The 25726-nt window shown below is 53.1% G+C and overlaps 1 protein-coding gene across 1 annotated transcript in view; it reads left to right on the plus strand.

Moving 5' to 3' along the window:
- The first annotated feature begins 4695 nt into the window (after positions 1 to 4695).
- The window catches only part of PODN (podocan), a 34867-nt gene continuing 13836 nt past the window's right edge, over positions 4696 to 25726 (plus strand). The window contains exons 1-6 of the mRNA XM_029082600.1: positions 4696 to 4784; positions 17441 to 17706; positions 18962 to 19055; positions 21152 to 21216; positions 24653 to 24762; positions 25522 to 25678. Coding sequence (XP_028938433.1) covers positions 17446 to 17706; positions 18962 to 19055; positions 21152 to 21216; positions 24653 to 24762; positions 25522 to 25678 — 687 coding nt within the window. The 5' untranslated portion in view covers positions 4696 to 4784; positions 17441 to 17445. The remainder of the gene's footprint in view (positions 4785 to 17440; positions 17707 to 18961; positions 19056 to 21151; positions 21217 to 24652; positions 24763 to 25521; positions 25679 to 25726) is intronic.

The raw sequence follows: 25726 nt of genomic DNA on the forward strand, positions 1-25726 counted from the left end.
TAAAAATTTTAATCCAATCTTGACTCCCAATACTTAGATACTTACTCTGCTTCTCCTGTTCTCTAACTTTTCCCTCTCTGTGTGTGTATGAACGCACCATTTTGGGGTTTAACACCATTGTGAATCATACACTCCTTGTTCAGTAATGCATATTCCATTCTCCTTCAAATGGGAATTTTAGTGAACATCTACTGAATCCTAGGCACTGAATTAAGCACTTGGGCAAGTTCAGCAATAACAAGTTATGTGTTCTCTGCCCTCAAGGAGCTTTTTAATTTAGCAGGGAAGACCGGCAGAATTTGTTTCCAGGTAACGAAGGCAGGAGGAAGAATAAAATAAAGCTGCTGTTACCGACACATCAGGACCAAACAGCCGAACAAGTAACTAATAAATTTATCTTTTACATATCATATATGTACCTATATATAAATAAAATTAAAGATACGCACATGAGTGCTGAGGATGAGAGGATAAAATTCAAAAGAGCCTGAGATTCATTCCTTTTTGCATCAAGTTCAACCCTCCTGAGTAGGACTTTTTCCTTTTTCTTTGGGTAGACCAACACTCTTCTCATTTTCAAAGTCCTTCTGAAATCATATCACCTCCAGAAGGTGATTAATTGCTCATCTCCCCACCACCTGGCCCCACTCTCTGTATTGTCATTCTGCGTCCCTAAGGCACTATGATTAATATTTCTTGGGCCTTTACTCTGAATAGAGTACTAAATACTTGGGAAAGTTACAGTAGAGGTAGGTACAGTGATCTCTATGGGACCCTCACCGTGTCGAGGCCACTGTGCCAAGTGCTTGGGAGAGTAGAATTCATTAGAGAGAGTAGACATGATCCCTACCCACAGAGAACTTGCGGTTTAGAGGGGGAGATGGATGTTAAAATAAATTTACAGATGGGGAGTCAGCAGAGTGTAGGGATATGTTTTTAAGTGCTGTGTGGCCAGGGGATCGAAGTGTTAAAGTGGTACAGTCCCAAGTAGAGAAAGGAGGGTGAATAGGATGGGGAAATGAGGGGTTAGGGAAGGCTTCTAAGAGGGTTTTAGGAGGACTTTGAAGATGGGGAGAGTGGTGATCCATAGGATACGAAGGGAGAGGGAGTTCCAGGCCAGAGGGAGGACGAGATCCTGATCAACTGAGTAGGTTGGGGTTAAAGGACTGACATGTATGGACTTGCTTGTAGTAGGAGATCAGCAAGGTAAGATAGGAGGAGGGCTGACTGAATACTTTAAAACCAACGGTAAGGAGTTTCTGTTCGATGTGGAGGTGGCCGGGCAATCAGTGGCTTTTGTGGAGCTGGGGAGATGTGGGCTAACCTTTTTTTAGGAAATTGTTCTGGGCAGCAGAATGAAATATGAACTAGAGAGGGGTGAGATAAGAAGCAGGAAGGTCGGCGAAGAAGCTGGTGCACTAGTCAAGGTGGGATATGAGTGTTTGGATTAGCATGGTAGCCTTTTGGATGGAGAAGAAAATGTGGATTTTAGAGCTGTCGCAAAGGTAAAACCCACAGGTTTTGGTGACAGATTAAATGTGTGGGTTGACTGAGAGAGATGAGTTGGGGATGGTGGTGTCCATGGTGATGGGGAGAAGATGTGGGTGGGAAGATGAGGGGTTCTATTTTGAACAGGTTAATTTTGAGGTGTAGGTGGGATAACCAAGTAGAGATGTCTTTCATTCATTCATTCTTTATTGAGTGCTTACTATGTGCAGACCACTGTACTAGGCGCTTGGAATGTACAATTCGGCAACAGATAGAGACAATCCCTGCCCAATGACGGGCTTACAGTCTAATCAGCGGAGACAGATGGACAAAAACAAGACAACATAATGACGATAAATAGAATCAAGGGGATGTACACCTCATTAACAAAATAAATAGGGTAATAAAAATATATACAAAATAAAAATATATACGAATGTCCTGAAGGCAGGAGGTAATATGAGGTTGCCAAGAAGGAGAGGGTGCTCAGGATGTAGATTTGGGAATCATCTGCTTAGAGATGGTAGTTGAGCCATAGGAGCAAATGAGTTCTCCAAGGGAGTGGGTGTAGATGGAGAATAGAAGGAGGCTTAGAACTGAGACTTGAGGGGCTCACCCAGTCGTACGGTGGGAGGCAGAGGAGAACCCTGCGAAAGAGATTGAGTAGGAGTGACCAGGGAGATAGGAGGAGAACCAGGAGAGTATGGAGGCATAGATGGAACATTCAGGAAGAGATGTCCCGAAGGCCGGAGGAAACGCGGAACTGCGGAGAAGATGCAATCTCTGCCCTTGTGGAGCTCATCATCTGAAAGAACTGGAGTCCTTTGCCAACTTACCCTCTAAGAACTTGAGTACTCATTGCACCTCTCCTCCCTGTTCTAAGTGCTGAGCCCATCATTGGGCAGATTGTCTCTATCTGTTGCTGAATTGTACATTCCAAGCGCTTAGTACAGTGCTCTGAACATAGTAAGCGCTCAGTAAATACTACTGAATGAAAATGCCATACAACAGAGCCGGTTGGCATGATTCCTGCCCACGAGGAGCTTACGGTCGACTGAGGGAGCCAGGCATTAAAATAAGTTACGGTATACGTCCATATCCTTAAACTCGGTTGCTTCCCCAACCTGCAATTTATTTTAGTGTTATCTATTCAGTATTAGACCATAAGCTCCCTGAGGGCAGGGATAGTATACACTGTATGGTACTCTCCCAAGTGCTCGGTATAAGCACTCTGCATAGAGTAAGTTCTCAATAAATACCAATGATTGGTTGAGTGATGAAACCAACCCTCGCTCATGACGCTGCGGAAGGTGAAGGGGAAAAATTTTCAGTCCGAACCCTAGGTTATTAGGAACAGGAAATGTTTCTCCTCTTTTTAATGTGGTGAAGTCTGACGATGTTGGGCCTTGTTTTTAGTGGTCCAGTAACTTTACTGTCCACTGTCTAAGCTGACTTGCGCCTACTGCTTTTTTTTAATGGTATTTTGTTTTGTTTTAATGGTATTTATTAAGCACTTACTATATGCCAGGGACTGTACTAAGCACTGGGGTAGATACAGAATAATCGGTCCGTCCCACGCCGGGCTCACGGTCAAGCCCCATTTTACACATGAGGGAACTGAATCACAGAGAAGTTAAGTGACTCATCCAAGGTCATACGACAGACAAGTGGTGAAGCTGGGATTAGTACCCAGGTCCTCTGACTCTCAGTCCTGTGGTCTTTCCCCAGGACGCACTGCTTCGCAAGCCAACTGCTTTCCCCCAACGACCACCCTCTTCCCACATCACTCCCCTGACCCCACCACACATTCTCCCCCTGCCCCAGCCCTTCCTCCCACGGGTAAAACTACTCGTGAGCAGTCACACCTCGGGTCCCATCGAACCCCAGGCCCCACAGGGGTCAGTGCTGGCCCGGCCTCCGGTAGGCGAGTGGAGTAGTTGGTCCGTAAACGGGTGACACTGTATTGTTTCGGTCCTCTGACCAACCCACAATGCAAGGCCTTCCCTGAGAAATGACTCATCCCATATCGATATGGAATTCAAAGATAAAGAAAGTAAACTCTCTGCCCGGCCTCCCCTCGCCCTCCAGCCCCCCTCCTGCATCGGTACGTCTAGAATTCATCTCCATAAACAGCCGAACATCCGGCTGGGCGAGGGCAGGCAGGCCGGGGAGGGCCCAGCCAACGCCGGAACGGTCGGCCCCGCGGCTCGACCACCGTACTCCACCTCGGTGGTGATCCGGCAGGACCAGGGGCCCCGGCGGAGGTCAGAGCCTGGCGGGGAGAGGCCCACTGAGGCAGAGATCAAGGCAACGGCCGCTGCTCCCCGCCGGGCACCCAGCCCGGAGAGCACCGGTGGCTGGGCCACCTGCCGCTTCAACGCGTCCGCTCGTCCAGTCACCTACGCAGTTGAGTCCCGAGTCCTTGGGTGACCCCGACCACCCCTCACCCCTCTCGGGCACTTACGTACACGTCTTTAGACCCTGTTGCTCTCACTACTGGTCTTGATTTTAAGCCCGTCTCCCCCACCGGACTGTAAACAGACCGTGAGCCCGTCATTGGGCAGGGATGGTCTCTGTGGCCGAATCGTCCATTCCAAGCGCTCCGTCCAGTGCTCTGCACATAGGAAGCTCTCAGTAAATACCCTTGGATGAATGAATGAGGGTGGGGAATCGATGGCGCTACCTCTCTTGCGCCCTCTGATCGTTGTGACTGTGGGCAAGTCACTTCACTTCTCTGGGCCTCAGTGACCTCATCTATAAAATGGGGATGAAGACCGTGAGCCCTACGTGGGACGACCTGATTACCCTGTATCTCCCCCAGCGCTTAGAACAGTGCTCTGCACATAGTAAGCGCTTAACAAATACCCACATATTATTATTAAGTGCCCTGCCCAGAGTCGATCGGTTGCTTGATTCGGGGGTCCGACAGGGGTTCCCCCGTTGCCTTTTCATTTTCGTTTCAGGGGGAAATCATTCGATCCCGTCTCATGGTGGGTCAGTGGGGGGAGGGTCGGGGGCTCATCTGTGGCGCGTCTCTGCGGGGGTGTCTCTCCTGTCTCTGTCCGCTCTCTGTCGGACCTGTTCCCGGCCGCGCCGGCGGGTCTGAATCATCGCGGAGGAGGGTCGGGGCGGGCCGGGGGTGGGCCCGGGGGGTGGGCCCGGGGGGCAGGGCGTGGAGGGGGAGGGCCGCGGGGGCCCCGGGGAAACTTGTCTGTCGGCAGCAGCGTCGAGCGGGAGGCGCCGCGGGCCCAGCCAGTCCGGAGCCCCGTCCGCCGGGGCAAGCGGCCAGGGGGCAGGTACCGGGGGCCGGGGCCGGGGCCGGGGCCGGGGGGATGGATGGAGGGATGGATGGATGGCTGCCCCTGGATGTCCGCCGCGCTCCGGCCCCCCGCCTTGGGTCCATCCCCCGACTCTCCGCGCCGGCCCGGCCGCCCCCCGACTCCTCGGGGCCGGGCTCTGCGGGCCCCCTCCCATCCCCTCCCGCCCCCCGGCCGGCTCCCCCGCACATCCCCCCGCCCCCAGCTGCCGGACCGGGGGCCTTGGGGGGCCCCGCAACACGCCCCCCTAACTCTGGGCTCCTCCACCCCCCACCCTGGGCTCCTCCACTGCCCACCCTGGGCTCGCCCCCAACCCCCCGGCCTCCCCCAGCCCCTCACTCCTAGCTCCCCCACTTCCTTTTTCTGCGATCCCCCACCCTTCACCCTGGTCACCCCCATCCCCTCACCCCGGTCACCCCCACCACCTCATCCTAGGCTCCTTCTCCCCCTTGTCTCCTCCACTCCCTCCTCCATGTCTCCCCTACTCCCTCACCCTGAGATCCCCCCATCCCTTCATCCTGAGCCCCACCCCCCCGACCCCCTCACCCTGGTCACCCCCACCACCTCATCCTAGGCTCCCCCTCCCCCTTTTCTCCCCCACTCCCTCACCCTGGGCTCCCCCACTCCCTCTTCCTGGGCTCCCCCTACTCCCCCACCCTGAGCCCCCCCCCCACTTCCTGGGCTTCCCCTACTCCTTCACCCTGACCTCCCCCACCCTCTCACCCCCTTCACCCTCATCACCTCATCCCAGGCTCCCCCTCACCCTTATCTCCCCTACTCCCTCACTTTGGGCTTCCCCTACCCTTTCACCCTGGACTCCTCCACCCCCTCACCCCAGTCACCCCTGCCACCTCATCCCAGGCTCCCACCCCCCCTTGCCTCCCCCACTCCCTCTTCCTGGGCTCCCCTACTCCTTCACCCTGAGCTCCCCCACCCTCTCACCCCAGTCACCCCTGCCACCTCATCCCAGGCTCCCCCTCCCCCTCATCTCCCCTACTCCCTCACCCTTGATTCCCCTACCCCTTCAGCTCGGGCTCCCCCACTCCTTCACCCTGGTCTCCCCCACCCCTTCACCCTGGTCTCTCCCATCCCTCACCCTGGGCCCTGGCTCTGCGCGGAAGAGGCAGACAGATAGGATGGGTTTAGAGGAACTCAGCCCCAGGGTTTGGGGCACCAAATCAGCTACCCTCTCTACCCCGCGGGCCCACGGAAGCCAAAACCAGGGGACTTCAGGTTTTGGCTGCCACCCAGGAGACAGCCTGGATCTGTAGTCTGTAGCTGGCTCCTCTTTAGACCCTGAATGTGGGGTTCTTCCTGGCATCCACCTCCCCTTTGCCAGTGTAAACCCTGGCCTGGGAGCAATTGGCAAGGCATGGAAATGACCCCTGACCCTGGCCTTCCTGCAGAGCTGAGCTCTGAGCAGTAGGAGCCCTCCTGTTTTCACAGTAAATAATAATAATGATAATATCAAGCTCTTACTCCGTGCCAGAGCACTGTGCTAATATTATACAGCCGGGCACAGTTCCTGCCTCTCATGAATCTAAGAGGGAGGGAGAACAGATAGTTAATAATAACAGTGATAATAATTGTGGTATTTGTTAAGCACTTACTATGTGCCAAGCACTGTACTAAGCCCTTGGATAGATACACAGTTCCAGAGCCACAGGGGTCTCACAGTCTCTAGGGGGAGAGAGAGAACAGGTACCTTAGCCCCATTTTACAAATGAGGAAATTGAGGCCTAAAGAAGTGAAGTGATTTTTCCAAAGTCACACAGCAGTGAATGGCAGAGCCAGGATTAGAACCCAGGTCTCCTGGCTCTGCTTCCTTTGTGCTAGCGGCCCTGCCAGGAAGGGCCCTGGCCCCTAACTCTCCCCTACCCTTCCCACTCCCTCCACCATCCTGCTTGTCGGCAGCCCGGGAGCTTTGGCCGTCAGCTAATGCCAGGGCGGAGTGGGGTGGGGTGGTGCTGCCCCAGCTGCCTGTGGCTCCAAGCTCTGCTTTCCTCATCCCTCCACACTGGGCACGGCTCAGCAGAGGCCCCTCCCGGGCTCCAGGCCACCCAGGAAGCTCACAGTTTTCCTGGAGCCATGCTGTTGAGCCAGCAGCCTCCCTACCCTAGGTGGGAGTGGGGAGGAGCTGGCCGGCCCACCGGGGACACCTCTGCGGCCTTCTGGGCCCCCCTGCCCCCCTCCCCGAGCCCCTCTGCCTCTACGTGCAGAGTGGGCAGAGTGGGCAGAGTGGTCGCAGGCAGCAGGAACTTCCCAGTCCCCAGAGACTCTGGTCCGGGGAGGAACCGGAGTGGGTCAGCTGAGCTGGAGCTTCTAGGGAAGGGGTTCTCCAGGACAGGAGTGGTCCTGGTCCTTGGGCAGTTCCTAGGCATTACCTACTACCTCTGCCCCGACCAGCTCCAAGTGGGGTTTCGAGGGGTGGGAGAGAGCCTGGCTCTGCAGGCTGGTGGTGCTCGGGGTGTCCGGGTTGCCCGGGCTCACGGATGGCAGCTTCCGCATCATCACCCTGCCCGGCCAGGACCCGGGAACCAGCTGGCCCCATCCTTCCAGCTGGGGAAGGTCGGCCACCCCAGCCGCCCCTGGGAAGCCAGAGGCCGGGGTCGTCGCTGACAGGTCTTAGGGGGCTGGCTGGTGGTTGCACATTGGATTGGTGTGGGCCAGGACCTGGGGGTGGGGGGCACTGGTGTGGCTCAAGCTGGGCGGGTTGGGGTCTCTCTGGGGCTGTGCGGGTGGGGCCGTGGGCACCAAGGGGACTGGGCACCAAGGGGACTGGCATGACTGGGGCCTTGAGAACTGGGGCCGAGGGCACTGAGGGGACTGGCACAGCTGTGACTGTGGGGGCTGGGCCGAGGGCACCGAGAAGACTGGTATGGCTGGGGCTGAGGGGACCGGTACGACTGAGGCTGTGGGGGCCGGGGCCGAGGGCACCGAGGGGACTGGCATGACTGGGCTGTGGAAACTGGGGCCGAGGGCACTGAGGCGCCTGGCACGGCTGGGGCTGTGGGAGCCGGGGCCGAGGGCCCTGGAGGTCCCGGGGCAGCTGGGCCCAAATGCTCTGGAAAGCCAAGGCCCTCTAGCAGCATGCTGGTTCAACTCTGGCTTCCACCTTCTTCCGCTGCCTACGGCCCCTTGCCGTCTGGGGAGGGAGAAGATCTGGACTGGAAGCAGATGAATTCTTCCCTGGCATGTAGAGACGTAGTTCCCAATCCAGAAGCCCCTGGGAGTGCAGAATGGTCACTCACCTCACGTATTTGGGAGGGCAACAGCCAGAGGCCAGGCACTTCTCACTGTGCGTGTGGGGAGAGGAGAGGAGCTCCTGACTGCCAGTGGATAAACAGAAAACTTTGGTTCTTCCTGAGCTTTCCCTGCCCAAGGGAAACCCAAGTGATTCCAGTTGTCGGGGTGATTCATTGGTAAATGCATGTGTCTGTGTGGTGGGGAGGCGTTGGGGGGTCGGGGAAGTGGTCAGTCAGTCAGTCAGTCAATCGTATTTATTGAGACGCTTACCTCCTGGCCCAAGATTGAGGAGCACTGAGCCAACATCTGGTCAAGGGGGTGGGGGAAGGACAAGAAGAGGCAGGGGAAGTGACTTGCTGACATCATCCGGGAGCCTTAAGGACACCCAAGCACCTGTACACCCACCTCAAGGCATCATCCCCCAGACTCCAGGGATGAGTTTGTTTTGGAGGTATTTAATAATCGAGCTACTGTTTAAGCACTTCCTATGTCTCAAGCACTGTACTACGTGCAGGAGTAGATAGATTGTTACAATACAATCAGACCAGACACTGTCTCTGTCCCACATGGGACTCGCAATCTGAGAGGAAGGGAGAATGGGTATTGAATTCCTATTTTACAGAGAGTGAAACCAAGGCCCAGACAAGCTTAGTGACTTGCACAGGGTCACCCAGTGGGTAAGAGACAGAGCCGAGATTAAAATCCAGGTCCTTCCCAGGCCTGTGCTCTATCCACTAGGTTGTGCAGTTTCTCTGCTTGTGTGTTGTGCAGATGGGGTGTTGCGTGTGGGTGTCGGCGGAGGGGGTGGAGCTCGTTGTGGGCAGGGAATGTATCTGTTGTTATACTGTACTCTCCCAAGTGCTTAGTACAGTGCCTTGCACACAGTAAGTGCTCAATAAATACAATTGAATGAATGAATGAATGAATGAATGAATGAGAGCCTGCAGGGTGCAGAGAGCAGAGCCGACCTCAGGGCTCTCATTCTGGTCCCAGCAAACCCAACGGGCCCGTGGCTGAGCCGCAGCCGGGGTCCGGTGCCAGGATGCCAGAGGGCAGATGACAGAGCCGGTGGGAGAGTGAAGCCGATAAGTTAATAATGTTGGTATTTGTTAAGCGCTTACTATGTGCAGAGCACTGTTCTAAGCGCTGGGGTAGATACAGGGTAATCGGGTTGTCCCTCATGAGGCTCACAGTCTTAATCCCCATTTTACAGATGAGGTAACTGAGGCACAGAGAAGTTAAGTGACTTGCCCACAGTCACACAGCTGGCAAGTGGATGAGTTTCAGGGCTAGGGTCGGCGCTGACGCTCAGCCAAGTCCAAGCTGACCGCCAGGATGTCCCAAGCCTGACGGCATCTGGGGAAGCCTCTGGTTCGCCCCACAGAGCCCCGAGGAGTGGCAAGAGGAACTCCCAACCCTTTGTACTTTCCCGGGGGATTCAGGGGTCTTTGTTTCTCCTCAGGGAGTGGCCTCATCCTACCTCCATGTCAAATCCAAGTGGCTTGTGCCCTGGGAGCTTGCTGCCCCTGGCCCTCTCAGCTTGGCTTTCCCCACCAAACTTACAATAATAATAATAGTGGCATTTGTTAAGTGCTTACTATGTGCCATGCACTGTGATAATCGGATTGGACACAATCCCCGTCTCACATGGGGCTCACAGTTTAAGAGGGAAGAAGAACAGGCATTTGATCCCCATTTTAATGATGAGGGAATTGAGGCACTGAGAAGCTAAGTGACCCTGACCAAGGCCACCCAGCAGGCAAGCGGCAGATCTGGGACTCGAACCCAGGCCTCCAGACTCCCAGCCCTGTGCTCTATCCATTAGACCACACTTCTGTTCAGTCCCAACCACTGGGTGGGAATTCTTGGTGGAGCCTGAGAGAGCGTTCCCCCCGCCCCCCACCTCCCATCCCTCCTTCCTGGCCTACCCTCCTCATCTCCCAGGACAGAGACCAAATCAATCACTAATATTTTATAAGTTGCGGGCTAAGCCCCTAGTGCAATGAGGTAACCCACCTCTCTCCCCTCCTTCAAAACCCTCCTAAAATCACATCTCCACCAAAAGGCCTTTCCTGACTTAGCCTTCATTTCCCTACCTTATTTGCATCGCCTAGGCCCTTGGCTGAGCTCCCCATAAACACTATAATACTCACCCCAACTTCACAGCCCTCATGTCACTATCTTTACACTCTATTTCCCCTATCTGTAATTGATTTTAATGTCTGTCTCCCTTCGTAGACCCTCTAGACTGTCTCCCCCTCTAGACTGTAGACTCTATGTGGGCAGGGAATGTATCTGTTTATTGTTATATTGTACTCTCCCAAGCGCTTAGTACAGTGCTCTGCACACAGTAAGTGCTCAATAAGTACAATAGAATGAGTGAATGAACTGTAAGCTGCTTGAGGACCGAGATCATATCCACCAACTCTATAGTTTGGTACATCCCCAACCATTCAATCATTCATTCAATAGTATTTATTGAGCGCTTGCTATGTGCAGAGCACTGTACTAAGCACTTGGAATGTACAAATCAAACCACTTAGTCCTATGCTCTGTACTCAGTAAGTGTTCAACAAATACCGCTGATTAATCATCATCATCAAACAACGGTATTTATTGAGTGCTTACTATGTGCAGAGCACTGTACTAAATATTCTACACTCAAGTACTCAGGAAATACTATTTCTACTAAACTATCAGTATTATAACTACAGTCTAAGGGAAGAGACTGGCAGACACAGGTTATTTACCACTAGGAGGGAGAGAATGGACATAACTCTAGGGTAGGAAGAGTAGGGAATTAGTGAATGCATAGGAAGAGACCTTAGACTGTAAGCTTCTTGAGGGCAGGGAGCATTTCTACCAACTCTATTACATTGCACTCACCCAAGCACTTAGTAAAGTGCTCTGCATGTACTAAGCACTCAATAAATGCGATCAGTGACGATGACGATAATCAACCTAAGGGGAGGGGAGTAGCTGCAGATAAAGAAGTGCTAAGTTGGATGTTGGGATGCCAGGACTGAGTGGAAGACTGGGAAGGCGTCTTGGAGGCAGTGGGCTTTCAAGAGGACGTTGAAGCTGGGACAAGATGGGGCCTGGTGGTGTGGGGAGGGTGAATTTCTGGCAGAGGGAAGGATGTTAGCGATGGGTTGGAGACTGGAGAGGGAAGGATGAGACACTGGAGGAAGTGAGATAGGTAGAGTGAAGACTACAGGATGGGGAGCCGTGGACAGAAAGGCCCAATATGTAAATCCCTGCTTGATGCAGAGGGAAAAGGGTAGACTGGAGAGATCTTTGAGGAGTGGAGGGATGTCAACCAAACAGAAGGATGGTCTGGGAAGTAGCATGTATCAATCCATCAGTAGTGCTCACTGCGCACTTACTCTGTGCAGAGCGCTGTACTAAGCATTTGGGAGAGTACAATAGAGTTAGGCATAATTCCTCCCTGCAAGGAGCTTAAGAACGAGGGAGTCATTCAGACACCATACTAACACTCTCCAGTCCATTCTTCACTCTGCCGCCTGGATCATTTTTCTAAAGCATCATTCCGTGCACGTCTCCCCGCTCCTCAAAAACCTCCGATGGTTGCCCATCCATCTCTGCAGGAAGTAGAAATTTCTAACCATCAACTTTAAGGCACTCAGTCAGCTCTCTCTCCCACCTCTTATCCTTCTTCCTCTCCCACTTATCCCAGGCCCCCCACTTCCACACTTCAGCTGCTCCTTCTCTTGTTAATACCAACCAACTGCATCTGTTCTCACCTCTCTTGTCCCCAAACTCCTGTTCATTCACACCTTCTCTGGTATTTATTGAATGCATACTGTGTGTAGAGCAGTCAGTCAACCCCATATATTAAGTGCTTACTGTGGGCACAGTAAGCCCACAGTGAGTGAAGAGTACAATATAACAATAAACAGACACATTCCCTGCCCACAAAGAACTTAAGGTCTAGAGGATTTTAAGTCCAGAGCACTTACTAAGCAGTTGGGAGAGCACAATTCAATAAAGTTGGTAGAGGACACCATTCCTGCCCTTAAGGAGCAGTCTGCAGTGAGAGACAGGCATTAAAACAAATTACAGATGGGGAAAATGTCAGAGAAAAAGGAGGTATACATCAGTTCCGTGCGGCTGGAAGCGGGGTGAGTTTCCAAGAATTTAAGGGGTTCAGACCCAAGTGCATAGGTGATGCAGAAGGGAAGATGTATAGGGTTGGGAAATGGGAGATTAGTCAGGGAAGGCTTCCTGGAGAAAGTGTGGATTCAGTCAGCTTTTGAAGATGGGGAGAGAAGTGCGCTGTCAGTCTGTCAGAAGGGGGAGAGAGCTCCAGACCAGAGGGAGGATGAGGATAAAAGTTTGGAGGCAAGATAGGGTCAAGATTCAGTGAGTAGGGTGGTGTGAGAGGAGTAAAGTTTGCTGATTGGGTTTTAGTAGGAAATCAGCCAGGTAAGGTAGGAGGGGGGCAAGTTGATTGAGTCTCTTAAAGCCAATGGAAAGGAGTTTCTGTTTGATGTGGAGATGGATTGACAACCATTGGAGGTTTTTGAGGATTGGGGAGATGTGGAATTAAGTTGGTTTTTTGGGGGGTTTTTGTCTGAAAAATGATCCAGGCAGCAGAGTGAGGTATGGACTGGCAAGGGGAGAGACAGGAGGCAGGGAGGTCAGTAAGAAGGCTGATAAAGTATTCAAAAGAGAAGCAGTGTGGCTAATGGAAAGAGCACTGACCTTTGAGTCAAAGGACCTGGGTTCTAATTCCAGGTCTGCCGCTTGTCTGCTGTGTGACCTTGGACAAGTCACTTCGCTTCCTCTGTGCCTCAGTTACCTCATCTGTAAAATGGGAATTAAGACTGTGAGCCCAGTGTGAGTCAGGGACTGTGTCCAACCTGATTAGCTTGTACTTAACCCAGCATTTAGTACAGTGCCTGGCACATAGTAAGCACTTAAATACCATTAAAGCAATTTAAAAAGTGGAATATGGTGGCAGTTGGGATGAGGAGGAACTAAAGATTCCGGAGCTGTGGTGGAGGTTGAACTGACAGGATTTTTGAATGAGAGAGACCAGTCGAGGTTAATAAATCAATCAGTGGTATTTATTGAACACTTACTGTGTGCAAAGCACTGTACTTAGCATTTGCGAAAGTGCAATACAGTAGAGTCGGTAAACAGGTTTCCTGCCTAAAAGGAACATGACTGTGGGGCTTTTGAGACAGGGAAGTTGGTGGGAAGGACAGGGCAAGGACAGGGTTTGGTAAGAAGATGAGGAGTTCTGTGTTGGATGTGTTTAATTCCAAGTGGAGCCCACACACTTCGCTCTTCTAATGCTGACTTTCTCACTACGCTTTGATCTTGCCTAGCTCATCGCCGACCCCTTCCTCACATCCTGCCTCTGGCCCGGAACGCCCTCCCTCTCTCCTCAAATCCCACAGACTTACTCTCCCCCTCTTCAAAGCCTTATTGAAGGCACATCTCTGTCAGGAGGCCTTCCCTGCCTAAGTCCCCACCCTCTTTCCTCTTTTCCCATTCCCTTCTGCGTTGCCCTGACTTGCTTGCGCTGTTCTTCCCCCGTCCCAGCCCTATGGCACTTACGAACATATCTGTAATTTATTTTTCTATTAATTATGTCTCTCTCCCCCTGCTTCCCCATAGCCTATAAGCTCTCCCAAACACTACGATGCTCTGAACACATCAAGCACTCAGTAATATGATTGAATGAACAAGTGGAGATGTCCTGAAGGAAATGTGAGGCTGCAGAGAAAGAGAGAGGGTGATTTGGGAATCATCCACCAAGAGATAGTAGGTGAAGCCCATCTTCAAAGCCCTTCTGAGATATCTCCTTCAGGAAGCCTTCCTTGACTAGCTTCTCATCTCCCCTTGCTAGTTCCCCACCTTCTTCTGCTTTAGCACTTCAGTCACCTAATCATCAGTCAGTCGATGGTATTTATTGAACACTTACTATGAGCTCAACACTGTAGTGCTTGGGAGAGTACAAATGTAACAGACATCTCCCTCGTCTCTGTCCCCTATCCCCTGTATCACTTTTTAACGCTGTTGCCTGCCCCTACTTGTAGTTTATTTTAGTGCCCACACTCCTTAAGAGTGGCACGTGGACTGTCGTGATTTTCTGAGCCAGAAGTCTTTGTGAGGTCAGTGTAGACTGTCATACTGCTTCTGGGGTGGTTCTGCCCTCCACATTTCTTCTGCAGCTGTCCAGAGGTGAAAACCACATCTGTAGATCTCCATCCAGTTAGAAAGGTGCCCTGGATTTCAGAAATTTTTTTTTTCCATCCGCTTGGTGAGTTAGTTCAGCGTTACCCGGCCTAGAACCTTCCCAGCAGTGGCCGGGAGAGATATCCCATAATGCTTATTGCTTTCCCACTGGATTGTAAGCTCCTCCATGACAGGGATCATGTGTACATACTCTACTGTACTCTCAGTAACAAGTTCTTTGTCCTGGGGCTCTGCACGCAGGAAGAGCCCAGGAAGGACCACTGAGGAATCCCGAAAAGTGTGGCTTGTGGTTTGTGGGGGTGGCAATACGTGCTTTGAGACAGATTTTGGGGTCGGTGTAAGGTTGCTTATGCCAGCGGCGGAGGCTCCTTGGACTGGGGGTCCCATGTGTGGCTTTCTGGGGCGGTGCTCTGATTTTCAGTGTGTGCTTTGTGGTGGCTTTTGGTGACGGCGGCAGTGAGACGTGGGTTTAAGTGGTTTGTGGACTCACTGGGCAGCAAGCACTTTATATTCATTCAATAGTATTTATTGAGTGCTTACTATGTGCAGAGCACCATACTAAGTGCTTGGAATGTACAGTTTGGCAACAGATAGAGACAATCCCTGCCCAATGACGGGCTCACATCAACATCATCATCACAGTCATCAACAGTAGTATTTAATCAACATTTACTGTGCACAGAGAACTGTACTAAGTGCTTTGGAGAGCACAGTACAACAGAGCTGGTAGACAAGTTCTCTGTCCTGTAGAGAAGCAGTGGGGCAGAGGCACCAGCCTGGGTGCCAGGAGACCTGGGTTCTAAATCCTGGCTCCTTCACTTGCCTGCTGTGTGACTCTGGGCAAACCACTTCGCTTCTCTCTTCAATTTCGGCACCTACAAAATGGGGATTTTGAGCCCCACATGCAACAGGGACTGAGTCCGACCTGTTGATCTTCTGTCTGTCCCAGCACTTAGTGCAGTGCTTTGTACACAGTAACTGCTTAGCGAATACCCCAATTATTATTATTATTGGAGGCAGAGAGATCATCAAGGAGGCTGCTCTAACACCGGAGCTATGGGAGTGGATAGGCATCACACGTAATGAACGATAAGTGAGAAGAGAAAGGGAGACAGATTGGAGCCCTGAGACACCCACAGATAGGTGGTCGGGGAGCAGAGGAAGAGCTGACTGAAGAGGCCGAGAGGACCCAGCCAGAGAGGTAAGCGGGGAACCAGGAGAGGACTGCCTCAGTACAACCAAAGGCAGAGTGTGTTTACAGGAGAAGGGAACTGGTCCGCAGTGTCAAAGGCAGCCAAGAGAATGGAGGAGAATCATAAATTCAAAGGGCTGAAGCAATCCCCACCTGTTGGATTTGGCAAGAAGGAGATCATTAGGGATCTTGGAGAGAGTGGCCCCAGTGGAGTGGAGGGGGTGGAAACCGGATTGTAGAAGGTCAAGAAGAAAGTTGGAGAGGAAGTGGAGGCGTTTGGGGGGGAGGGGGCGTGCCTCTGACTCTTTGAAGAATTTGGGCAGGAATAGGAGACAGGAAGTGGAGCAATAGTTGCAAGTGCCGTAGGTTCCAGAGAAGGTTTTTTTAAGGATTGAGGAGGCCAGGATCGGATCCACCCTCGGAACTAACTAATCAGTTTTATAAGACCCCATGTGATGTGTGATGTCACCACGTCACTTAATAATAATAATAATGTTGGTATTTGTTAAGCGCTTACTATGTGCAGAGCACTGTTCTAAGCGCTGGGATAGACACAGGGAAACGTCATACGTCACTTGAGGTATGACTGGGAGACAGGTCCGAGTGAAAGGATGTCCAGAGATGTCTGAGTGCGGCTAACTCCGTCCAGGAGGGTGGGGAGCCTGAGGGGAGAACGGCACCAGCTGGTTCATCTGCTGGGGGTAGATAGCGGACCACTAAGACCAGTAACTCAGCCAGAGCAGTGTCTCCAAATTCCTGATGGGGGGAAGGAGGAAACAGTTTGTTTCCCACCTTGCTCTTGTTTGCTTTTACCCCAAGTTAGGAACACAGAGTTGCTCCTTGTGACAGCTACTGCAGGGAGGTTGCCACTGTGGGTAAACTCTGCAATCTGGAGAGGTTCCAGGTGGTTCCACTTGGTCCCCTGGCCCCTCGGTTTGGATGAGAACAGTCAATCTGCAGGGTCTATTCCCTGACAGTGCCGCCTCCTCCCTTCCCACCGCCCTGACTGGGCCGAAGTTTTCACCTTCCCGTGGGCCTGGACTGAGTGTGATGGTATGGAGGGAGGGCCAGCCATGTGCCTGTGTGCAGTTTTGGACCTGGCAGGGAGTTCTACATCGTGAGTTTTCCTTAATGAGAGATTCCTCAAGAATGCAGCTCCACACTATCTGGCTGCCAAACTATGCACATGCTGCGACTCACGAGAAGCAGTGTGGCCTAGTGGAAAAAGCACAGGACTGGGAGTCAGGAGACCTGGGTTCTAATCTCGGCTGGGTGACCTTGGGCAAATCACTTAGCTTCTCGGTACCTCAGTTTCCTAATCAGGAAAATGGAAATTAAATAACTGATTTCCCTCCCCAATAGACTGGGAGCCCCATGTGGGACAGGATCTGTGTCTGACTGATTGTATTGTATGTACCCCAGTTCTTAGCACAGTGCTTGGCATGTAGTAAGTGCTTAACAGATACCACAGTGATAATTTATTCTGCAGGAATCAGTTTTCTGTCCCCATCTGCCTTTCCTTCTCCTCTGCTCCCCCAAGGTTGGCCCTACCCCAAACTCCCTCCAGCTGCTATCCGTGTCGAGCCTTCACAATCCCTTGGGGGTCCCAGTCCCTCCCCATCCCCCCAGTGCTGGCTCAGTTGGGCCAGACTCAGCCTGAACGAGGGAAGGAGACGGAGAGGAGGGGAAGACAAGGCGGTGAGCTGCAGGTAAATGGGGAGGGAGAGTCAGGCGACATCTCCCGACTTTCAGACCAATGTAGGTTTTCTCCAACCGGTCCATATGAAGTGGCCTGGGGACTTCTGGGAAAGATGGCCTCAGGGTGGAGAAAGCTAGAGTGGGAGAAGGGGGATTGGAGACTTGACCCATAAACCCCAGAGGCCATCCAACCCATCAGTAGAGCGGGGTCCTGTTGGGCCTCCCTGCTCTCCACACTGCCATCACTCACTGAGCCCTCTTTTGACTGCAGCGGTGATGGCCTGGAGCAAAGCGTTCCTGCTCGTGCTGTGGGCGGGGGCCTGGAACCCGGGCAGCAATGGGGCTGACGACCAGAGAGAGGACAACGAGTTCCTGGAGCCCCCTACCCTGTTCCTGGGTCCGGACTCTGGCCTTCCGGCCCGGGACTGCCCCAGAGACTGCGCCTGCTCCCAGGAAGGGGTGGTGGACTGCGGGGGCATCGACCTCAGGGAGTTCCCCGGGGACCTCCCGACACACACCAATCACCTGTCCTTGCAGGTAAGGCCACTGTGGCGCTTGTCCTCATGCACTGCCAACCCATTGGACAGATGGAAGGCTGAGGCAATAAGGAAGGCAATGGGTTTCATGCGGGCAGTATGGGCCACTGGGCTCTTGCTTGCCTTGGTGGGGATGAGGGAGGGGGCAGCATGTAATTTGGCAGCAGTAATAATAATTATAATAATTATGATGGTATTTGTAAAGTGCTTACTGTGTGCCAGGCACTGTTCTAAGCACTGGGGTAGATACAAGGTTATCAGGTTGGTCACAGTCCCTGCCCCACATAGGGCTCATAGTCTTAATCCCCATTTTACAGATGAGGGAACTGAGGCACTGAGAATTTAAGTGACTGGCCTAAGGTCACAGAGCAGACAAGTAGCAGAACGGGAATTAGAACCCATGACCCTCTGACTCGAGGCCTGTTGTCTGTCCACTAGGCCCTGCTGCTGCAGAGGATGACCAGAAGGGCCATTTGGAGGCCTGATCTCTGCTCCCACTCCCTCTGGCCTTTGATCTGATTAGACTGTAAGCCCGTGATTAGACTGTAAACCCGTCAATGGGCAGGGATTGTTTTTATCTGTTGCCAAATTGTACATTCCAAGTGTACAGTGCTCTGCACATAGTAAGCACTCAATAAATACTATTGAATGAATGAATCTGCCTGACTGGGAGAGGCCCCCAAGACCTCCCGGCAGCCTCTCTGGAACTGAGTGAGGAGCTTCCCCGTGCCTTGACTGCAGTGGAGAAAAAAGGACCCTCTGAGGGATAAACTGTACTCAGCCCTGGGGAGGCCAGTGTGAGGAGGCAGGGAGACTGCTGGCGGGACCCCAAGCTCCCCCCCTCATTTGGAGACTGAGCTGACGCTGGCCCGGCCCCTCCCCACTGGGCCCAGCCTCAAGAGTGGCAGGGAGCACGTCACCTGCTTGTTTTGCATTTACCAAATGTTCAGTACAGTGCTTAATATAATGTGGGCAGTCAGTGAACGCTAATATGATGTTTACAGGAGTCATGCATAGCAAGGAGCTGCCCTGTCTGCCTGGGGGGCACAGGGAGGGAGCAGGGCTGCCCCGTGCCTCCCCTCCCTAGGCCCTACTCTTCTCTCACGTCAGCTTTTGGTTGGCGGCCAGAGTCCAACTGTCCCCTTCTCTACCCTAGCCTAGCCTACCCTACCCTCTCGGGCCTGAGCTCCTGGGGCAGACCGAATGGGCACCTTGAGCCAACAAACCTATACCAACCCCTCTCCTCTCCCATGCAGAATAACCAGCTAGAGAAAATCTACCCAGAGCAGCTGTCCCGGCTGCACAGGTTGGAGACGCTCAACCTGCAGAACAACCGGCTGACATCCAAAGGTCAGGAAATGTGTTGGGAGGTGCAGCGGGGAGGCACGGAGAGGACGCACGGAGGGGAGCCTGGCCAGTCGGGGGAAAGCCAAGGCCTGGGTGGTTTCCGGTCAGTGAGGCTGGAGGAGGGCTGGCCCCCGGGGACTTGGGGGAGCTTTGGGTCTCAGGCTTTGAGTTAGCCTTGGCCTGGTTGGCAGGGGGAATGGGGCACGCCCCAGGAAGTTGGGCTAATTGTGTCCTGGAGGTCCGCAACGACCAGAAGCCTTAGGGCTGGGCTGAATTCCCACTGGCTGGTTTCCTTTCTGGCTGGACCAAGTGGGGTCGAAGGACAAATGTGCCATCATCCCTGCCCACCCAGGGTTTTCTGATCAGCTTGCCTCACCCCATAGCCTGGGGCAACAATAATAAGCTTGTTGTGGGCTGGAACATGTCTGCTAATTCTGCTCTATATACTCTCCCAGCTGCTTAGTACAGTGTTCTGCACATAGTAAGCACTCAATAATTACCACTGATCGATTGCTTGGTTGATAATTATAATGGTTGTGTTATTTGTTAAGCACCCACTATGCGCAAGCACTAGTAGATACAATACTGGTCGGACACAGTCCCTGTCCCACAGTGGGACATAGTCTAGCTGGGAGGGAGAGTAGGTATTGAACCCCATTTTACAGCTTGGGAAACTGAGGCCCAGAGAAGTGAAATGATTTGCCCAAGGTCACACAACAGGCAGGTGTTTGAGCTGGGATTAGAACCTAGGTCCCTTGACTTAGCCCCAGAGTGTATTTACTGAGCAAGAGATGAGCAGACCTGGGCCCAGCCCCTGCACTATGTCCTACCCTGCTCCTCAGGCTGGCCCTGCTCTGCTTCCCCAGCCTGCCAATCCCGCTTGACTTCCCCATCCTGCCGGTCCTGCTCTGCTTCCCCAGTCTGCCGGCTCCACTCTCCTCCACCTGCCAGCCCCTTTCTAGCCCACCCTACTCTCCCTGCCTTCCAACCTCTGTTCAGCCTTTCATGGGATTGTCTCTATTGCCAAATTGTACATTCCAAGTGCTTAGTACAGTGCTCTGCACATAGTAAGCGCTCAATAAAAACGATCGAATGAATGCCTCACCCTCTCAATGTCCCTTGCTGCCCTGCTTGTCCCACCCAACTCCTGCATTTTTAAATTTTTTATTGGTTTTTTTATAGTATTTGTTAAGTGCTTAATATGTGCCAGACACTGTACTAAGCACTGGGGAAGATACAAGCTAATCAGGTTGGACACAGTCCCTGCCCCACGTGGGGCTCACAGTCTTAATCCCCATTTTACAGATGAGGTAATTGAGATCCAGAGACATGAAGTGACTTGTCCAAGATCCCACAACAGACAAATGGCAGAGACGGGATTGGAACCCAGGTCCTTTTTACCCCCCCAGCTCATGCTCTATCCACTGGGCCACTGCTTCTCTGCTGCTTCTCATCAGCGTGGCTCAGTGGAAAGAGCCCGGGCTTGGGAGTCAGAGGTCATGGGTTCTAATCCGGCTCTGCCGCTAGTCAGCTGTGTGACCTTGGGCAAGTCACTTAACTTCTCTGTGCCTCAGTTCCCTCATCTGTAAAATGGGGATGAAGGCTGTGAACTCTACGTGGGACAAACTGATGGCCTTGCATCACATAGTGTTTGGCACATAGTAAGCGCTTAACAAACACCAACATTATTATTATTATTATTGTTATCAGGTACGGGCAGGGAATGTGTCTACCGAACTCTGTTATAGTGTACTCTCCGAAGAACGTAGCACAGTGCCCTGCACCCTGTAAGCACTCAATACTTACTCAATACTCAATAAATACTGTTGATTGGTTGATTGATGTCGCACCCCACCCTGGTCCCCCTGCTTGCCTCACTCTGCTCCCTCTACCTGTCTGCCCTATCCCATCCTGCTCTAGCCTACCTCACTCAGCCCTGAGCACAAGGAGCAGCTCAAATGACCTACTTCCCCTGGGAGCATCCCTCCGGGCCCAGCTCGGGGCCGGCTTTCAGGGTCTCTTCCGCCCCGCCTGGAGAGCAGAGAGCGTCCCCTCCCTCCAGCTCTCCGCATCCTGACCTCTGGCTCCTCTTCTTCAAGGGCTCCCGGATGCAGCCTTTGAGCAGCTGGTGAACCTGAATTACCTGTACCTGGCCAATAATAAGGTATGTGAGGTTGGGGGGGATGGATGGAGGGAGGCTTGTTCTGGGCCTCAGACTGTTCTGAGCAGGAGATGCAGCCTCTCTTCCAGCTGGCCTGCCCCGGGGGAAGCGATGGAGGCTGAGGGAGGTCGAGGGAGGGAGAGAGGGAGGTCAAGGCCTAGCGGGAGTGGATGGAGAGTGGCGCTGCTTCTCCCATGTGCCCATGGCGAAACTCCTCAACACAGCCGGTCTCGGTCAGGGCTCATTCCCAGAGGCCAGTTCCTGCCTGGCCTGCGCTTTCTCCTCAGGCCTAAACCTGCCACCTAGGCCACCCCAATCTCCCTATATGTTCCTCCCCTCCCTTCCCAAAGAAGACATCACTGATGGTGAAATTGGTCAGTCAGTCGATTGTATTTATTGAGCTCTCAGCATGTGCAGAGCACTGTACTAAGCACTTGGGAGAGAGCAGTACATCAATAGCAGACATATTCCATGTGTGTTAGTGTGAGTGTGTGTGTGTGTGTGCGCATGTTATCTTTGATTCCTCTCTCTCATTCACCCCACATATTCAATCCATCACTAAATCCAGTCGGTCCCATCTTCACAACATTGCTAAAATCCGCCCCTTCCTCTCTATTCAAACCACTACCATGTGTAATACAATCACTCATCCTATCCCACCTGGACTACTGCATCAGCCTCCTTGCTGACCTCCCAGTCTCCTGTTTCTCCCCATTTCAGTCCATGTAACTACTCTACTGCCCGGATCGTTTTGCTTCAAAAACGTTCAGGACGTGTCACCTCACCTCTCAAAAAACCCCAGTGGTTGCCTACCCACCCTCCGAATCGAACAAAAGCTCCTCGCTATTGGCTTTAAAGCACTCCACCACCTTGCCCCTTCCTACCTCACCTCGCTTCTCTCCTTCTACAACCCAGCCCACATACTTGGCTCCACTAGTGCTAACCTCGCTGGGCCTCCATCTTGTCTGTCTTGCCATGTACCTCTAGCCCTGCCTCTGGCCTGGGACGCTCTCTCTCCTCAAATCTAACAGACAGTTACTCTCCCCCCACTTCAAAGCCTTATTGAAGGCACATCTCCTCCAAGAGGCCTTCCCAGATTAAACCCCTCTTTCTCTCATCCCTTCTGCATCGCCCTGACTTGCTCCTTTTGCTCTTCCCCCCTCCCAGCCCCACAGCACTCATGTACATATCTGTAATTTTATTTCTTGTATATTTATTTGTCTGTCTCCCCGCCTCTCGACTGTAAGCTCACCGTGGGCAGGGAATTTGACTGTTTGTTGTTGTATTGTACTCTCCCAAGTGCTTAGTACAGTGCTCTTCACACAGTCAACACTCAATAAATACGATTGACTGACTGAATGAATGATTGAAAAAGCCAATGTGGGCCCCACAGCCTCGGCCACACTGTGAGCACAAAGTCAGTCCTCTGTGAGGTGGTCGTGTATGATGGTTGCTGTGCCTCCTTGCCTAGCCTGGAAGGGTCCTGCAGATAATGGTGGACTGGAGGGCCACCACGTCGCAGGGCGACGGCTGCGATTGATGTTCCGCCTCGGAGAGGTCACATGCCTGAGGGCAGCCCTCACCTTCCTCGAAATTTCTTGAAAGGTTCCAGACTTGGACACAGAAAGAATTAAGAGGCTTGGCCCCTGAGAAGGCCTAGGCTGCGGCTTCTTGAGGTGCACCACCAGGCCAATACTTCTTCTCACTAGGCCATGCTGCTTCTTGCCAGGCCACATTGCTTATTGCCAGGCCACATTGCTTCTCACCAGTCCACATTGCTTCTCAACAGGCTACTCTGCTTCTCACCAAACCACGCTGCTTCTCACCAGACCACGCTGCTTCTTGACAGCCCATGCTGCTTCTCAACAGGCCATGCCGCTTCTCACCAGACCAAGCTGCTTCTCATCAGGCCACATCGCTTCTCCACAGTCCACACTGCTCCTCAACAGCCCCCGCTGCCTCTCGCCCGTCCACCTTGCTTTTTGCCAGCCCACGTTGCTTCTCGCCAGACCATGCTACTTCTCACCAGCCCTCACTGCTTCTCACCAGGCCACACTGCTTCTCACCAGGCTGCGCTGCTTCTCACTAGACCACGTTGTTTCTCAGTAGGCCACGCTGCTTCTCTCCAGGTTACGTTGCTTTTCATCAGGCCACGCCACTTCTCACCAGGCTACGCCGCTTCCCAATGGCAGCTTAGTGGTGATGCAGAATAGGAGGAGGAGGAGGAGGCTGCCTGGCCTCTCCCGCTCCCTTCAACATCTCCCCACCTGACCGCCACACCGAACCATTAGGGGGGGCAGGATGGATCCCCAGACTGTGATGTCGTCCCCCCATTCCCAGACATCTGGTCTCTGGCCCCAGACCTTCTGCAGCAACCCCAAGGGTGGAGGTGGAGGTAGAAAGACCCCCACAGCTCCAGGGCCTGGGGCAGAATAGAGGCCTCAGAAGCACCACCGCTCCTGAGGCCGAAGCTGCTCCCTGGGGAGGCTGAGGTGAGGCGGTGACCCTCTGAGCCTTCTGATGGGCAACTGCCTGGGCCGTGAGCCCGTTCCCACCCTCCATCAGATGTGCAGCCCTGAGTCTCATCTCACTCAGCAGGGCCAGGGCCCGGAGGGAGATGGGGAGAGGTCTCTCTCTTTCTCTGACACCTGGTGGGCCCAGCCTGGCTCCATCAGAGGGACCGGGTCAGAGGGCACAGCCCAATCCCTCCAATTTGAAACCACTAGTCCATCATCTTGGGGAGGAAGAGATTGGCTAACTCCCTCTCCCGGCACGAGCCGTCTGATGTGGGAGCGGGGAGTCCCCGGGGCTTAGCTGTTTCAGACTGTGAATGGCCGTAGCCCAACAGCCTGCAGTAATGATTGGGATATTAGTTAAGTGCTTACTGTATGCCAAGCACTGTGCAAAGCGCTGGGGTAGACACAATACAATCAGGTTGGACATAGTCCCTGCCCCACATGGGGCTCACAATCTAAGGGGGAGTGAGGACTGGCATTTAATAACAATAACAATAATAATAATAATAATGTTGGTATTTGTTAAGCGCTTACTATGTGCCAAGCACTGTTCTAAGCACTGGGGTAGATACAAGGTAATCAGGTTGTCCCACGTGGGGCTCACAGTCTTCATTGCCATTTTACAGATGAGGTAACTGAGGCAGAAAAGTGACTTGCCCAGAGCCGGGATTAGAACCCAGGTTCTCTGACTCCCATTCTCGTGCTCTTTCTACTAGGCCATGCTCCTCCACCATTCTATCTCCCCTGCTAGACTGAAATTTCCTTGAGAGCAGGGAATCATGTCTACCTATTGTAGTGTACTCTCCCAAGCTCTCAGTACTGTGCTCAATCCACAGTAAGTGCTCAATAAATACTTTTGATTCATGGATCGATGGATTTCCCACCTGCCTCTGTTTTCTTCCCTCCTGGCATGAACACCCCAGCTGACCCTAGCGCCCAGGTCGCTCCCGAATACGTTGATCAGTGCGGATTTTGCAGCCAATTATCTCACCAAAATCTATGGACTCACTTTCGGCCAGAAGCCAGAATTGAGGTAATAATATAAACTGCTGCAGCAGGAGGGGGAGACTGCAGGGCAACAGTGTGCGAAGGCTGCCCCGAGTGGAGATGGGAGCTCGGGGGGTGGGCATCTCGTGTGCAGACACTGACCCGGGTGGAGATGGCAGGGGAGGGAGCGGGCGTCGAGTGGGCAAGAGACTGCCCCGGGTGGATATGGGGAGGCACGCAGTGTGCGGAGACTGACCCGGATAGAGGCGGGGTGGGGCATGTAACTGTGTGGAAACTGCCCCGGGTGGGGGTGGGGGACATCTAGGGTGTAGAGATTGCCCTGGTTGGAGGCATGGAAGTCATGCAGTGTGTGGAGGCTGCCCCGGGATAGGGATAGGGTATCAGGGAGGAGGAGGATTCGGGAAATATTAGAGGTGCTACGGGACATCTACTCCTTATCCGAAAGGGGATGCCTGGCCCAAGGGGAGGCTCTGTCCTTGCCATTTTAGAGGGCCTATACGCTGTCTGCTCCTAGTAGACAGGAACGCTGACCTCAGCTACAGGCTGTGTGTGTGTGTCTATGTGCACATGTCCGTCTGTGTGCCTGTGTCTGTGTGTGTGTGTGCTGTGTGTGTGTCTGTGTGCTTGTGTCTGTCTGTGTGTGTGTGTGGCCGTCTGCGTGTCTGTGCGTGGGTGTTTGTGTGTGTGTGCATTCTAGAGAAGAGGAAGAACGGTCCAAGAAAGTCACGTGGCGGCAGTGAGAGGGGGCCGTCCGTCCAGCCGGCGTTTCTTGTGCTCTCTACAGATCGGTGTATCTGCATAATAACAAGCTGGCCGACGCCGGGCTCCCCGACAACATGTTCAATGGCTCCGGAAACGTGGAGATCCTCATCATGTCCAGCAACTTCCTCAAGTACCTGCCCACCAACCTGCCCCCGGCACTCTACAAACTGCACCTCAAGGTAGGGCCGGTCCACCAACCCGTCTGTCCGAGGCCGTGGTCAGCCCAC

This window comes from Ornithorhynchus anatinus, chromosome 17, assembly GCF_004115215.2.
Source record: "Ornithorhynchus anatinus isolate Pmale09 chromosome 17, mOrnAna1.pri.v4, whole genome shotgun sequence".
NCBI lineage: Eukaryota > Metazoa > Chordata > Mammalia > Monotremata > Ornithorhynchidae > Ornithorhynchus > Ornithorhynchus anatinus.